Source organism: Heterocephalus glaber, unplaced genomic scaffold (assembly GCF_053883595.1).
Source record: "Heterocephalus glaber isolate CG9 unplaced genomic scaffold, H.glaber_assembly_v1.0 deba00000676, whole genome shotgun sequence".
Taxonomy (NCBI): Eukaryota; Metazoa; Chordata; class Mammalia; order Rodentia; family Bathyergidae; genus Heterocephalus; species Heterocephalus glaber.
In genome coordinates this window covers 11,572,279-11,586,551 of record NW_028258156.1, presented here as the reverse complement: position 1 = coordinate 11,586,551, position 14,273 = coordinate 11,572,279, and the positions used below count along the sequence as shown (strand labels likewise).

The 14,273-nt window shown below is 34.6% G+C and overlaps 1 protein-coding gene across 14 annotated transcripts in view; it reads left to right on the top strand.

The window, feature by feature from the left end:
* LOC101705971 (histone deacetylase 9) overlaps window positions 1–14,273 on the top strand; it is a 715,280-nt gene that overhangs the window by 405,141 nt on the left and 295,866 nt on the right. For 11 of the 14 annotated variants that reach the window (XR_015449277.1, XM_087206437.1, XM_087206442.1 and 8 more), the window contains one exon: window positions 4,759–4,821. Coding sequence is in view for 13 of the 14 variants with exons in the window: in XM_087206437.1 (XP_087062563.1) it covers window positions 4,759–4,821 (63 nt within the window). In the remaining variant the exon portion in view is untranslated. Of the gene's footprint in view, window positions 1–4,103; window positions 4,522–4,758; window positions 4,822–14,273 lie in introns of those variants that run through there. The other 3 variants (XM_087206450.1, XM_087206443.1, XM_087206444.1) reach the window with 2 other exon arrangements.

Genomic DNA, 14,273 nt, shown 5'->3' with positions numbered 1-14,273 from the left:
GAAGAGAAAAGTTAGGGAAGAAATTATTTTCAACCAAAGTATGGCCAATGACTTGAGTTTTTGGTACTGTTGATTTTTTTCATATAAAAGCTTTCCTTGAATTTCATTGTAGCTGTCTTTTCTTAAACTCTTTACCTGCTGATGGATCCTGTCATGATTTTCTCATCTGAAAACTGCTTGATGACCAATTACACTTTTTTAGTTGAGAAGAATCACTTGTAAATACTTGTAAATACAATATCAAGTACTCAGTAAGAGTTGGTGCTGTTCCTCTAAGTGATAGAAAATTCAGATAAATAAGCTAATTAACAAAACAGTGCTATGCACTGTACTTTCACCATTCCTCCTGTCCCTCAGGGACCTGAAAATACCAAGTTTGCTGCCTGCAAACAAATGTGTATGATTTTATTGCTTCAGTAGTTTGAGAAATCTGAGGGTGGGAAAAGGGAGAATGTCAGTGATTGTTTGAGTGAATGGAGGTCACCATTTACTGGCAAGTAGCTTGTAGCATTCTTGTAAGGCACAGTTCAGTATTTCAGGGGACATTTAAAGCTTACATTGCAAAATCATAGAATTCAGCACTTTATGAAAAGTCCAATTGATTACAGATGAACAGAGAATATTTTGTGGTAGAATAAATCATATTATACTACCTTCCCTGCTAGGGTCTTCAGTCATCGATAAGATTGATTTGAGAAAAGGTCATTCTAAACTAAAGGTCCAAGGATATTTCTGGAATTAGTTCTAGTACATTTTGTTATTTGCTCATATATGTTCATAAAATCATAATCATAATGTAATAACATGTTTACATTAGGATTTGGTTCTCATTCCTGCCATCTATTAAATTTGGAACTCATTTTTTTGTACTTTTGAAAATTGTACCTATATGAATGCAAAAAATTTAGATTAATTTCAAAAATACTTATTGAAGTGAATTAGAATTTATTATATTGAGGTTTTTATGCTACCTTTTTAGCTTGACATTTTATTAGCTTTTTAAAGTTCTTAGAAAATATATTTTACCCCAAATCAGTAAAATTGGTGTAGCAAATGCCCTAAAAGAAACTTAGTCACATTTTCTTACCAACATTATTGAGATAACATGAGAATTAACTCAGTGTTTTTAATTTTTGAAATTTATGGTAATCAGTACCTGTGGTGGAGATTTTAATGATGTTTATATTTTTCCCAGAGATAAGTGAGATCTATTTAAATGTACAGTATGTTTTCACACTAAATTATTGTTTCATTATTAAGAGTTAAATGAAAAACTAGACTGCCAATGGGAAAAATGCTGAAAGAATGTAGGGATGAAATGTAAATAAACCTCAAGTTAAAACCTTGGTCAAAATGAAGACATACAAGAATACCCTTTCCTGGAACTTTTGAGAAATAATTACTAACTGACTATTCTGGAGTCTGTTCTATTTTTTGTTTATGACAATAAATGCTTGGGGCTCCTTTTTGTCAATTGTGGGATTGAGGGTGTAATTAAACATCAAAAAACAAGAGATGTGTAGGCATATATTATGCCAGTGTTATGATTTTGTTATCCGTCACGTTTATCGTGGCTTTTCTATATTGTGTTAAAAAATATGGTGAACATTTAGACAGTGATAGCGTTTGTCATCCAAAGATCACATTAAATTTTATCCTGAATATTCCCAATAATTATTTTTATGATTTTTAGCAAGGAAAAAGTATTAGGTCTAGATAAGTCTAATGCTAGGCCTCTGTGGTTAATTACCTGGGTTATATCTTAAGCAAATCTTTTTAGCCCTTTCAGGGGGTGGCGGAGGAAAGAAGGAAGGAAAGCAGAAAGCAGGAGGAGGGAAGGGAAGGAGGAAAGAAAATAGCTTGCTGAGGTGACGGATAAGTAGCTTGATTGTAGTGATTTTATATCTATATCAAATCCACAAATTGTATACCTTAAATATATAAAATCTTGGTTTGTCAAATACACTTTGATAAAAATGCTGTTTTAGTATGTGAAAGAATAAACAAGAAAGAAATCTTGCATTCCCCAAGGTGAACAGATGAAAATGGTGCTGCCTTGATCAGAGAGGCAAACCTCTTCTAGAGGAAACGGAGGCAGCTCCCAGCTACCTTTGGGGCCTGAGGCCAAGTCTGAGGACCATTGTGGACAGTTTCTCATTCATCCCAAGTCTAAAATGCTGTGTGTGATTACTACATATATTATTCTGAAGCAAAATGTTTACAGCCACACTGTATCTATCCTTTGATGTTATACACACATTTCTTAACCTAAAGTTTGTAATATCAGATGGAATTACATTTTGTTATCTGCTGGTATGGACATAAAATTTTGCTGTTTAGCTTAAGTTAAATGAAGTTATGACTAGTTTTTAAAAACATTTTGTAACTTATCTTTCCAAATACGTTTTTAAGCAGTGTGGTATTAAAGAGGGCCGGGGATTTAGCTCAGTGGTTTCGCCGCCTGCTGCGCAAGCCCAAGGACCCAAGTTTGATCCCCAGTACCAAAAAAAAAAAAAAGAGAGAAGTTCATCTAGAGAAGAAGAGGAATTCAGGAGTGGGTGTCTGGTAAATGATCTGGCACATTTCTCCTTTCAGCACAACTTCCAATGCCCTTCTTTGCTTCTCCTTGTCTCGTTCCCTGACCAAGGTCCTTACTTCACCTGACTAGCCTGGGGACCACACAGCAATCTCCTTCACCCGTTTCTTTGCCATTTGCCACTAATGCCTTAGGAATTACATCTTTCTTGCTGATCTAATTCAAAAAAGGGAGGAGAGCTTCCATGACATCTGGATTCTCACTCTTGTTGCTCTTGGGAGTGTTTAGATGTTTAGTGCTTAAATCCCCCTTTGGGATGCAGAACTTACTTCTCGGACAAATGTCAAGCTAAAAAGGTAGTGTAAAAAATCTCAATATAATAAATTCTTACTCACTTTAATAAGTATTTTTGAAATGAATCTAAATATCATACTTTGTATTCATATAGGTAAAATTTTTCAAAAAAGTACAAAAAATAGGATCTAAATTTACTAGATGGCCAGAATGAGAATTAAATCCTAATATAAGTATGTTATTAAATTATGACTGTGATTATATGAACATATACAAGCAAACAACAAAACAAAATGGAGAAATGATGTTATAAATTTATAAAAGATTATACAAGTTTTATACTACTTTGTACTGTGTAATGCATTTACTTTATGAGTGAATGCAACAATGTGTTCTGGTCTGGGATTCTATTAACTATGCTAAATGCCATTTCTACAGAAAAATAAGGTCTGTATTTAAGCCACCCAACGTGTAGATGAACACAGAACATTTGTGTGTGGGTACTGAACATATTTATCAACAGATGCAGATATTCAGTTATTCTGAAGCCATAAGAAAGTATCCTCTTCCTTTTTCTTTTGCAAGTAAATTGGAGTTAGCCTGAGAGAGTGCAACATTTCAGGTCTAAGCCATGATTTTGTATTTTTGTTTTTAGATATAACAGGAATTGGATGCAATAAAATTGATAGTTGGAACTAAGATCACATTAGGATTTGTGAAATGGACAATTGCCCTACATAAATAGCAAATTAAAAAAAAAATCAAGCCAATCCTTCATATTCTGGGGTGTACTTGTTTTCCAAAACTACCTCTACTAAATCTCCTGTCAGTGCTGAAACTAGAAGGCAGAAAAGCTTCTAGTGCTACAGCCAACTGCAGTGTAGCCAGAGAAACAGGCAACAAAAATAGAACACCAGGATTGCTGTGCGTGGGTGAGGCAGAAACCACATTATGAGCAAAAGCTTCCAGTATTATTTTAGAACCAATACAGAGCTCTGCACTTCTCTCCTCTCTCTCTTCCAAAAACACATACTACAAAAATAAAATGAAATCAAATGTATGTGCATTTGCCCTTTTAGAATTATGATTCTTAATTTTTTTTCTTGCCTTTCTTGCTTTGGAAGTGAATTGCCAGTATGGAAACAGTCCATAAAGCAGGCTCGGAGGGAGGAAAGAGTTAATTGCTTTTAAGGCCCTGCAACAGAGAATTATGGTTTGAAAGATAGAGGCTGGACAGCTGGGTTTGCTGGGGTATTTTTAAATGCATTAATGCAGGCTCCAATCACTCGGCCATGCTTGACCTATTTTTGGCTCAGGCCGACCATTGTTCTATTTCTGTGCCTGTGGGCCATGCTGTTGTTGATTCATATGCAAATGGATTATCACTAGCTTTAGCCAACTTGAGCTGAGAGGGACTGCGGAAGGGAAGAGAGAGACACACAGATAGGAGAGGGGCACCGGCTGGAGCCACTTGCTGGACTGAGGGTTCTTGCAAAGAAACACTAGCAGCCTGAAGAACTATAAGCCAGGTTTAATTGGTTTCTTTTCCTCGTGGGTAGAGTTAATATTTTTCTACTTATTCTGACAAAGAAATAACCTTGAAGCACATTCCTATTTCCCACCTGCTTTTAGTTTTCCCAAAACTCCTGAGAGCTCTAGCATCCACTCTGTCCTTTCCACTCTACACACAGGTTGGTAACATGGGGAAAGTGCCCAGGTCTTTTTAAAAGTGTATGTCCACAGAGCAGAAAGGAAATCATTGTCGAAGTTGATCCTCTGCTGCTTCTCCTCAGGGAGGAGGGAGGACCAGCCAGGGTAGCTCTTGGGGCCAGTGCACTGAGCAGTGATGAATCTTTCATGTAGCTGAAATAAGAGTGACTGGAATATGCTGCAGACAATTTACGAGAGTGACTCTTGTTTTTCCTCAGATGGGGTGGCTGGACGGGAGCAGCTCTTGGCTCAGCAAAGAATGCACAGTATGATCAGCTCAGGTAAGATCCTCTTTCATAACCGAACGGTTTTATGTTTGAAAAGGGGCTAGCTTGGAAAATGAGCTAAGAAAAGCAACTCTTGTAAGCAATTGCTGCCTTTTCAGTGGGATGTTGATATTTTCTTGATGCCGCTGTAGGGTTTAACTTAGATCCCTTCCATTACTGTTTCTGTGCACATTCTGAGTCTGTTCAGGGACGGCTGCTTCTGAATGAAATTGGAAAGTATTGCTTCTGATGAAAGATGAGACTGAGATAAGTAAAATATACTTGAGGGTGTTATGCTTTACTATGCAGCTAGAAAAAGGAGATCTGTTCTGATTGTAAGCATATGTTGAAAGGACTTTAAATCAGGTAAGTTCATATTGGAGCTTCAGTTTAAATTGCAGCCTCAGCCAGTCTGATGATTTTATATTTACAGTGTGCATCTATTTGTAGCCCTACCTTCTGAAATGTGTTTTGCCGTAGAGTTTTAAAGGTAGTTTTATTCTTTTCATAATTTGGCTTTTTCTCCTCAGCCCAAAATGAAACTGTTTAGGATGAAGTGAAATTGTTATTAGCAGATGCTTATTTTAATTTTTTTCCCCAAACATTTGGGAAGTCTAGCATTGTCAGGCAGATGCAGTGGCATACCCACGTATAAATGTGTTGGAAGCAGGTGCAACATTTTAAAGGATAACAGTAACAGATTCCAATGTCTAGTTTCTCTGTGAATGTGCTTGTGCCCTATGTTGAATGGAAGAAAGAGCTTCTCAGTTTAGGCAATATCATGTATTTTTAATATGTGTTTCCTAGACCTAGTTCATAAAGCTTTTCGGACTCTGTTTCTGTCCTCTTCTGAGTACTTCAGGCTGAATTGCCTTAAAGTTCTTCCTCAGATCTCCTAAGTTCCTTTGTAGGCTTAATCATAGTTACAGATCACTGCCGGGATTTATATGATGTGAATGTAACATAAAACAAAATTTACTTTGTAGAGTGAGTTATACAGTCAGATATTCCACAGGTTGGCATGATGTCTGCTTTGGTGCTAATATACCTTCCCATTTGCAAATTTTGCTTGAAGTAAGTTTTCTTTAAACCTCGAACAGTAATGATGATTTAAGATTCTTCTGAAACAAACTTTGCATGAAATCAGAATAAAATATCAACTTTTTACAATTTGGTGTTTATACACTTGACAGGAATTATATAAATGAGTAGTGTCTGCTTACCAAAAGTAAACCTACCAGAATTACAGTAGTTTATTATCATTGTGGCTGAAAACTGATAAGGACTTGGGGACAGATCAACAGATATGTGTGGGGTGCAGCTGGTCATGTAGCATTATATTTTGAAAATAACTGCTTTAGATACCTTTTCAGTACTAAGCTAAATCCTTTTAGTCTTTGTCTCTGTGTATAAATATAATATTTCTTTTGAATGGTAGAAACATGAGTGGGCTTGCCAAGTAGCAATTGTCTGCTGCCACTAGGGCTGGCTACAGGTGTTAGCAAGCTTTGCTCTTTCTCCACATTTTAAATAATCACACACAACTTTCCTCCCATTTCAATTAAGATTGCTATTTCCTGACGGTTAGTAATGTGTATACAAAGCAGCAACATTTTCAAACAGGGAGGTACTTGACACTACCCATTCTCTTGCAAGCTCTACCAGAACCAATATTGAAGCACTAACTATTAAATGAAAAGTGATATGGTTACCATCAACTGCCAGATCTGTCTGGGATAAATAAAGAAACTAAAAATCTACTTGTTTTTAAAATTTAAAACATAAATTGCATCCTTCCTGTGATGTTGCATGACATTTGATTTTGTTTCCTGTATCATGCACTTACATTTAATTCACTGAGTCTTTCTTGTGTAGTTTCTGTGAAACACTGGTTCTCGAGGTTAGTCACCAGGAGCATTCTACAGAATGTAATGCTTTTTATTCCACCTCAAAGTTTCTGTTTCAATTGATGACAGATAAAGTATAGACACTGGGTTTTTTAAAATCTCTCCAGCAGCAAACTGAGAACCAGTGCTGTGGGGTTAGGGAATAAATGATAGATAATGCTAGTGAACCATCGTCAATAGGGTTTGTCCTGTGATTTAATTGCTAAATTAAGAGTGCACTTCTCTAATATACTGTATCCATGAATCTTGTGCAGCTCCCTCCTGGACAAGAGACATGGTTGTGATTCTTAGGATAAGAAATAGATGGAATCTTTGGATCTGAAAGAGACAAAAGATAGGCAGCAGTACAGAGAATTCGTTCCTAGGAACCAAAAGTTCTGTAAAAAAAAAAATCTGTTTTCTACAAGATCTGCTGCTGGCTAATTGTTTAATGAGTTTGCTTATCTTCAAAGTAAAGAATAATAATGTCCTCCAGCTTGTCTCTTGGCATTCTTGTGAGGTTCATAAGCATTAATAAATACTTAAAGTATATGGTCACTATTATTATTACAATTTTTAGTGACTAAATCTGGGATGCTAGCTCTTCAATGTCATGCTGTACTTTGCTGAACAAGCCAGATAAGATAGATTATAGGTCATAGGGAAATTAATTTTTATATCCATAATCAGGTTTCTTTAGTTATCATGTAAATCAGCTATTTCTTTGGTTATCTTGGTCTATTAAGTCCTTTCCTTACACAAATTGTGATTGTGCATTAGGGCGGAGTTTGTGTTTGTGCTCTATGACATGTCTCATTATGTAATTAATAATCAAAGAGAAAGTAATTGCAGAGTATGTGATCAAACAGTGAAAACTCCAGGGGCAGATTTCTGGAGATTATTTTAAAAGTTAGTTTTATTGTGTAATTGTTACTAGCAATTCTTATTTGTTATTCTACTTATATTGGTTGTTATGTTTCAGTCTATATTAATTTTGTTCAGAGCTCTTTATATGCTATTGAATTACTAGTACTGTATATGGTTGGATGTTTTCTTAATATTGACCCAGTCAGGTTAAACATTTTAGGTAGAACTGAGATGTTTAATACCTGGGTTTATGTGGTAGTCTGTTAATGTCCTTTTAGTGTAAAAATCTACAATGTAGAATCTTGGAATTCACTGTGAATGACACATTTTGCCAAGTACAACCCCAATGCTGTGGCTCATGTTGGCCAGTGTAAGTGATAACTGTGGAAGAAATTGAAGGATGTGCAAATATTGACTCAGGTCTGTCATCAGGAGCTGGCAGAATCAGGGGTGTTTTCCTGTTGCTAAGTATGTTGCTCAACATGTTGGACATTAGAGCTGTCCACACAGTATTGGAACAGTTATTATGAAGGAATTTCCTAGAGTTGGTGTGGTAGTAATGTCAGATATAGGTATAATAAAGAAAACTCGTGTTTTTACCATGTCTTCTTATTTTAGGGTAAAAAAGAAAAACATCTAAGTGTAAATATGGAATTCCTTATTAAAATGCATTTTCACCTTTTCTCAATCCTTTTGTTCCTCAGTTGTTGTATCAAGAGTAAGAGAATATTTTGTATTCGGTAGTCACTTAATGTCTATTTGAAAAGCTCAATCTAATTATGAAAATCTAAGTCTGTAAACTGTTACTGTTGTGTGAAGAATCACTTCTAGTGTTCCCCATAATTACAATTTTGCTATTCTCCATCTCAGATTATATTCACTGATAAGACTGTTACTGGTTGGGATAGTTGGTAGGTATCAATCAAAAACTAGTTATAAATAGGGCCCTTTGGGAATGAGGACACAAATGAATATTTCATGTTTCAGAAAATGACACAGGGAGTGTGATTATTATTATGTTCATTAAGTAATACGTCCTTCAGATGTCTGAAAGAAACCCAAATTCTGAATTTAAGTTGTGATTTTAATTTTAATTAAATTTCAATTTAAATTTGAAAATACACGGCATAATTTCTCACCACTGCTAAATAATGAAGTGAGTCTCCCCAAACTATAAGCCAGTGAACAAATACCTCCTCTACCTGGAGCAATATTCAACAATAACTAGCAAAGAAAATTATAGAACTCAATTCAACATACCTCAGAAACCAATAACCAGGGAAAAAAGAAGAAGCAGTAGTCTGATCAGAACAGAGACTTATCTCTTGAGCCTTCTGAAAATGTCTTGGGAATTCTATCATTCCTAAATCTGGAAAGAAGCAAAATGAGTGATTAACCTCTACATTTTCGGTTGTTCTTGTTTTCCTTTGTGAAGGAGTAATAGTAGAAAGGATCCTGGGGGAGAAACTGGTGAAATGGAGAAAGGTGAAGAAACATGGCCTCTGGAGAAATGAAGGCCTCGGAGCAACACTCAACTGGGGAAATGATCCTAAGCTCCTTAGGATGAGATAGCCCTTCCTCAACTACTTTTAAAGATTCAACCAAGAAGAAAAACATCCACTCCTGAACCCATGGAATTGCTTTATAATTGCTTTCCACAAATAGCACACCTCAATAAGAGAATAAGTTCCATGAAGCAAGATCTCAAAAATAAGAACGATAAAACAGGAAAATGAGATGGAAAAGGATATTTAGATCTAAGAAAATGATGTGACAGTGAACAAAAAACTTACAGAACAAAACTGATTATCAAAGTAGTAGGAAATAGAATAGATCCTAGTGGAAATCTTTACTGACAAGAAGGGAAAGCTTGAAACAACCAAAGTTATTGGAAAAGAAAAATGAGCTAATGTATTAGAAAAATGTCAATATATTTGAAAGATAGAGACCAACTAACAACAACAAAAAGCATAATTTGTGTTCCAGAAGTTGATATTCCAAAACAATGAAACGGAAGATATTTTTGCAAAAATGATGAAACATAGTTTCACTAAAATGAAAATAAAACCCTGTAGTTTTGAAAACACTCCTCTTTTAGGAAAATTTGATGCAAATACAAGTGCTCAGTGCAGAGGCATATTCTGAATAGACTATCAAATAATAAATAATTGTTTAGGTGTTCAGGCAGGGAAAGAGGGGCAGGTGGAAGGATGGAATTCAGTGAGACTCAAGAGGCCTGTCAAACTTTCCCATATTCAATGCCAGAAGACAATGAAGAAAAGTGTCTAAGGTTCTAAAAGAAGTACAATGTAGGCTTATACTTAGCTAAAATACTATTGTAATATAGAGAGAATAAATGGACAAGGTAAAAATCTCAAACATGAATAGTCAAAGAGACTGTAAATGATATACACACCATGAAGAGATGAACTTAAAACATAAAAAAAAACCAAATTCAAAATTTAAAAAAACAACACTGAAAATAATGGAGAAAAATTGAACCCATTTAAAAAATTATGACATTGTGAATATAGAACAGAAAGCAAATGTTATTAACTAGGGCTACGAGAACCTGTTAGTAAAACTAAGCAAAGTGAGGTACTTGGGAGAGGTGAAGTAGAGGGATGTGAGAAAGTACGGATATCCCTCCCTTTCATGACCAGGGACACATTCTCTGCTGCTTAAAATAGAAACATACTGTTTTGCAAAAGAAGATTGCAAAGATTGATTTTTTTAAAATAAAAGTTTATTTAACCTTAGATCTTTTGTGGAAATAGTATCTCCTGTGATGAGGAAGCATTTAATATATTTGTAGTTCCTAAAAATACAGTTTTAAATCTGCTAAATTTATATATATTTAAGCTCATTTAAAAATGAAAACATAAGTAGTATGTTATTTTTTATGAAAATGTTTTTTATCTTTTCATGTTCCCAAGGAATTCATATATAGAAATCAGGAAAAATTTTGTTTTCCGTAGGTGAAGGAAAGAGCTATTGGTTTTATCATGCTTTTTTGTATTACTTTTATGATAGGTGCATATCTTTTAAAAAGTGTCCCATACATTCAGACATAAAGCTACACTGGCGAAATACTAAGAATGATTACTTGTAGGTTAGGTGGTTTTCCACTGTAAGTGAAAGAAAAGTCTACCCAAAATGACAAACAACTAGAGCGTTTATCATTTAGTGAAAGAGCTGGGTGATCAGACTGCACCAGGCGCTCAGTAAATGTCAGTAGCATTCAAGTCCTTCATTGTGTAGCTCCACTCTGCTGGCCTTGAGTGCCCCAATTAAAGTTTCTTCCTCCAATATTCACAAGAGGAGTTGTAGCAAGTTCCAGGCTTCCTGGTTGTTAAAGCATGGCAAGTTTTAGAGATAAAGAAGGCAAACCCTGGTTTTTTGGGGTCTTTTTAAAGACATCTTATCTAGAACTTCCCCAGCAAATCATTCTTTATAACTTGGTGGTCCAAATAGCATCACCTGTCCATTCTTTACCAGTTGAAAGATGAACTCAGAAAGGTGGATAGCTGAACTTAATCAGGTTTCTATTGGGAGGAATAAAGGAGGAGGAGAAATAAAAATTAGCGAGGTACCCGCGGTATTTGTCACTGTCTGTATATTGGAGATTGAAATATTTTTTATTTGAAATTTTCTTTAGTTTTTAGTTGCAAACTATAAATAAATTAATGGTGACTGTGCTTTTAATTTCCCTTTCAATCGAATTGTGGATGCTACTTCATTATCATGGAGGTAATACTTCTGTTTAAATACTAACTTTTTAATAGCATTGAATAGATGTGCTATGTATTGCTATATCCCCCTAATAAAGAGACTGAAGCACATACTTGTGATCAAAAATTAGGTCTCCCTAAGTTGTAAATCATTTTTGTTTTTAGAAAATAAAATGTCAACATTGCCACCAGATGTATTCCAAGTGTTTATCACAAACTTGAATAGAGCATTACTTTAGTGTTGGCTCTCAGAGATGCAGAAAAATTTGAGAAATTTAATAACACATGAATTGTTTTCAGCATATGAAAGGAAGATGTTCTTTAAATATTCAGAATGCAATATCTTTGGCATTGGGTTTTCATAATTATTGCATTTTATGAATAATGAACAGTTTTTACATAATAGAATGATGACCGTGTTTTAACTCTTTTTCTAAATTGGAATTCATTGAGCCAATTTAATTGAAATAAAAGCCCATGAAAATGACTTTTTAAGATGAACTTACACTGGCCTTTTCTTGAAAGGAGGTTGCACTGCCAGGGTTTAGCTTGAGATGTGTGTGCCCTTGCTACTAGCAATTTTCTTCTTTTCTAATCTCAGAAGTTTGGCAATAAAAGGACAGAAAGACCAGAAAATATCTTAATGCACCTAATTCTTTTTTAACTTAGTCACTTGCATGAAGCAAATTTAATTTAACTTTTTACAACTAAATGACCTACCTTCTTCAGTGATACCAGAGAATATTATGTTTAGGTTACTCTAATCTACTGTGGCTCATGGATACAGAAGTAAGTAATTCTTATTTTTAGAAGAATTTCTTTTCCATTCATTATCATAATATTAATATTATCATAATAATATTTTCCACAGTAAAATAGGTAGTGAGTCTTTTATGCATATGGTTTTTAAAATACCCAATAATTAAATCCAATGAAAACCACTTTTAAGGAAGATAGAAATTTACCAAACCACAGAATATAACTAGTCATTTACTTATGAGTGAACTTTCTGCATACTGATAAAGTTGGAAATACCCACAATTTTATTTTCCTGCTTCTCCTCTTGGTCCACCAGTTATATTAGAAACATTTAAATTCATAATTTTTGTTCATCATAGACTCATTTGTGACCATGTGGATGTTATTCTCAGTTTGCTTGAGATAGGTTTTTGTGAGTGTCTAAGGCATAACATTTCCAAACTGGGTTCAAATACGAGACTATCATGAAGTTCTTTCAAAATTGAACCTTGAAATTAAAATTGAAATAAACCAAATTAAAACAAAAAATCAACCCACAAAAAAGCATAAAATTTCACAGAATTTTATTAAATAAGATTTTAGTTTGGGAATTCCTGCTTTAGTAAAAATGTATTCATCAAGAAGTGTGCCGGCAACCCCATGTAGGGTAAACTTTGGTAGTAAAAGCTCTTGATGAGTAGAACATTGTTTTAACTTAACTCTTGATGGTACTTTGAAAATCTTTACAACTAAAATTCAGGTGTGTGTTTTGAATCCAAAATTATCACCATCAGTTATCGTTTCATATATTTTTTTTCCTAACATACTCTACTCTGATTTTCTAATTGTTAGTTGTCAGCAGGTCAGTGGTTGCACATATAGCTTTTTGGGTTTTTTTGGTTTTTTTTGTCTTTTTTCTGAGATGGGATCTATGTAGTTTAGCTGACCTTGAGCTCATTATGTGGCCCAGGCTGGCCTGGAACTCACAAGTAATCCTCCTGTCTCAGCTTCTCAAGTGCTGGGGTTACAGACATACACTTTTCACATATCTTTTCATCATTTTTTAGTCATTTTTCTTAGTACGGTTATAAAATAGCTAATGTTTTGAGACTTTCTCTGTACCAAACATTGCTTTGTAATTTAATCCTCACTATGACTTAATGAGATACGGAGTAGTTGCAGCAATATTCACATTTTACAGTTGACCAAATAGATTCAGAGTGGTAAGGCATTTATTTTTCCACAGATAGGAAATGGCAGGATCTAGTTTCAACTCCTGCCATTTTTTTCAAAGAGAAAAATGCTTAGCATATTCGTATTTGTTAGATACTAAAAATGTGAATCAGCTATACAGTATTTATAAACAACATGTAGGTAGACTTGGTAATCCTGGGAGATTGAAGACACAAATAGGCCATCATATTGAAAGTCTTGAAGCAAATTTTCAGTGCTTGATAATTAAAATTAGAAGACATTAACACTATCCAAGGCTGAGGTAAGTTTAAGGAAACCTTCAAAGTTCCATTATGTTTCACCATAGGATAGCCATAGGATAAAGTTAGCTCTAATCCAAAACAGCACATTATATCTTGTATTTTAGCAGTGGAGTATATTTTTTAGAATATTCATTCTGTGGGGTTCATTTCTTTGGACCAAAAATGTTTGAATTATGCCCACTTTGATCTTTATCTAGAAACATGGGATTTATAAAGTCTGTGTCTCCACTCAAATCCTGATTTCAATGTGCGGTGAGAAGTTCCTCATCTAAAATAAAGATCTACCTAACAAAATCCACATTCTGCTTATTTTGAATATATTCTCATCTGATTTGGGTAGATGAATGGACAGTTTGGAAAATTTGAATGAAAACTGAATAACAATATTAATATACTATCATAGTATTATAGTTTATCTTAAATTACATTTTACCTCATTAGATGGACATTGTACATTCTATTGGGGGCTTAAGCCTAAATTTTACCAATTACATACTAATGCAGTTATGTAAGAGCCAACTCTGGTATCCATCAACTATTTTTTTATGTTCTTGTTTGCTGTGAGAATCTTGAGCCATCTTTATGAATCAATACATTGTAAAAGCAGCATTGTTTATCATATAAATGACCACCATAATTTCTCTTCCTAGGAGTGAGAAGCTTTCAGGAGATCATAAAACACATTAGAACCTGCAATGTCCACATGCCTGTGCCTCTATTTAGCAGGCCGAGTCCTTTGGGTCAGTTAT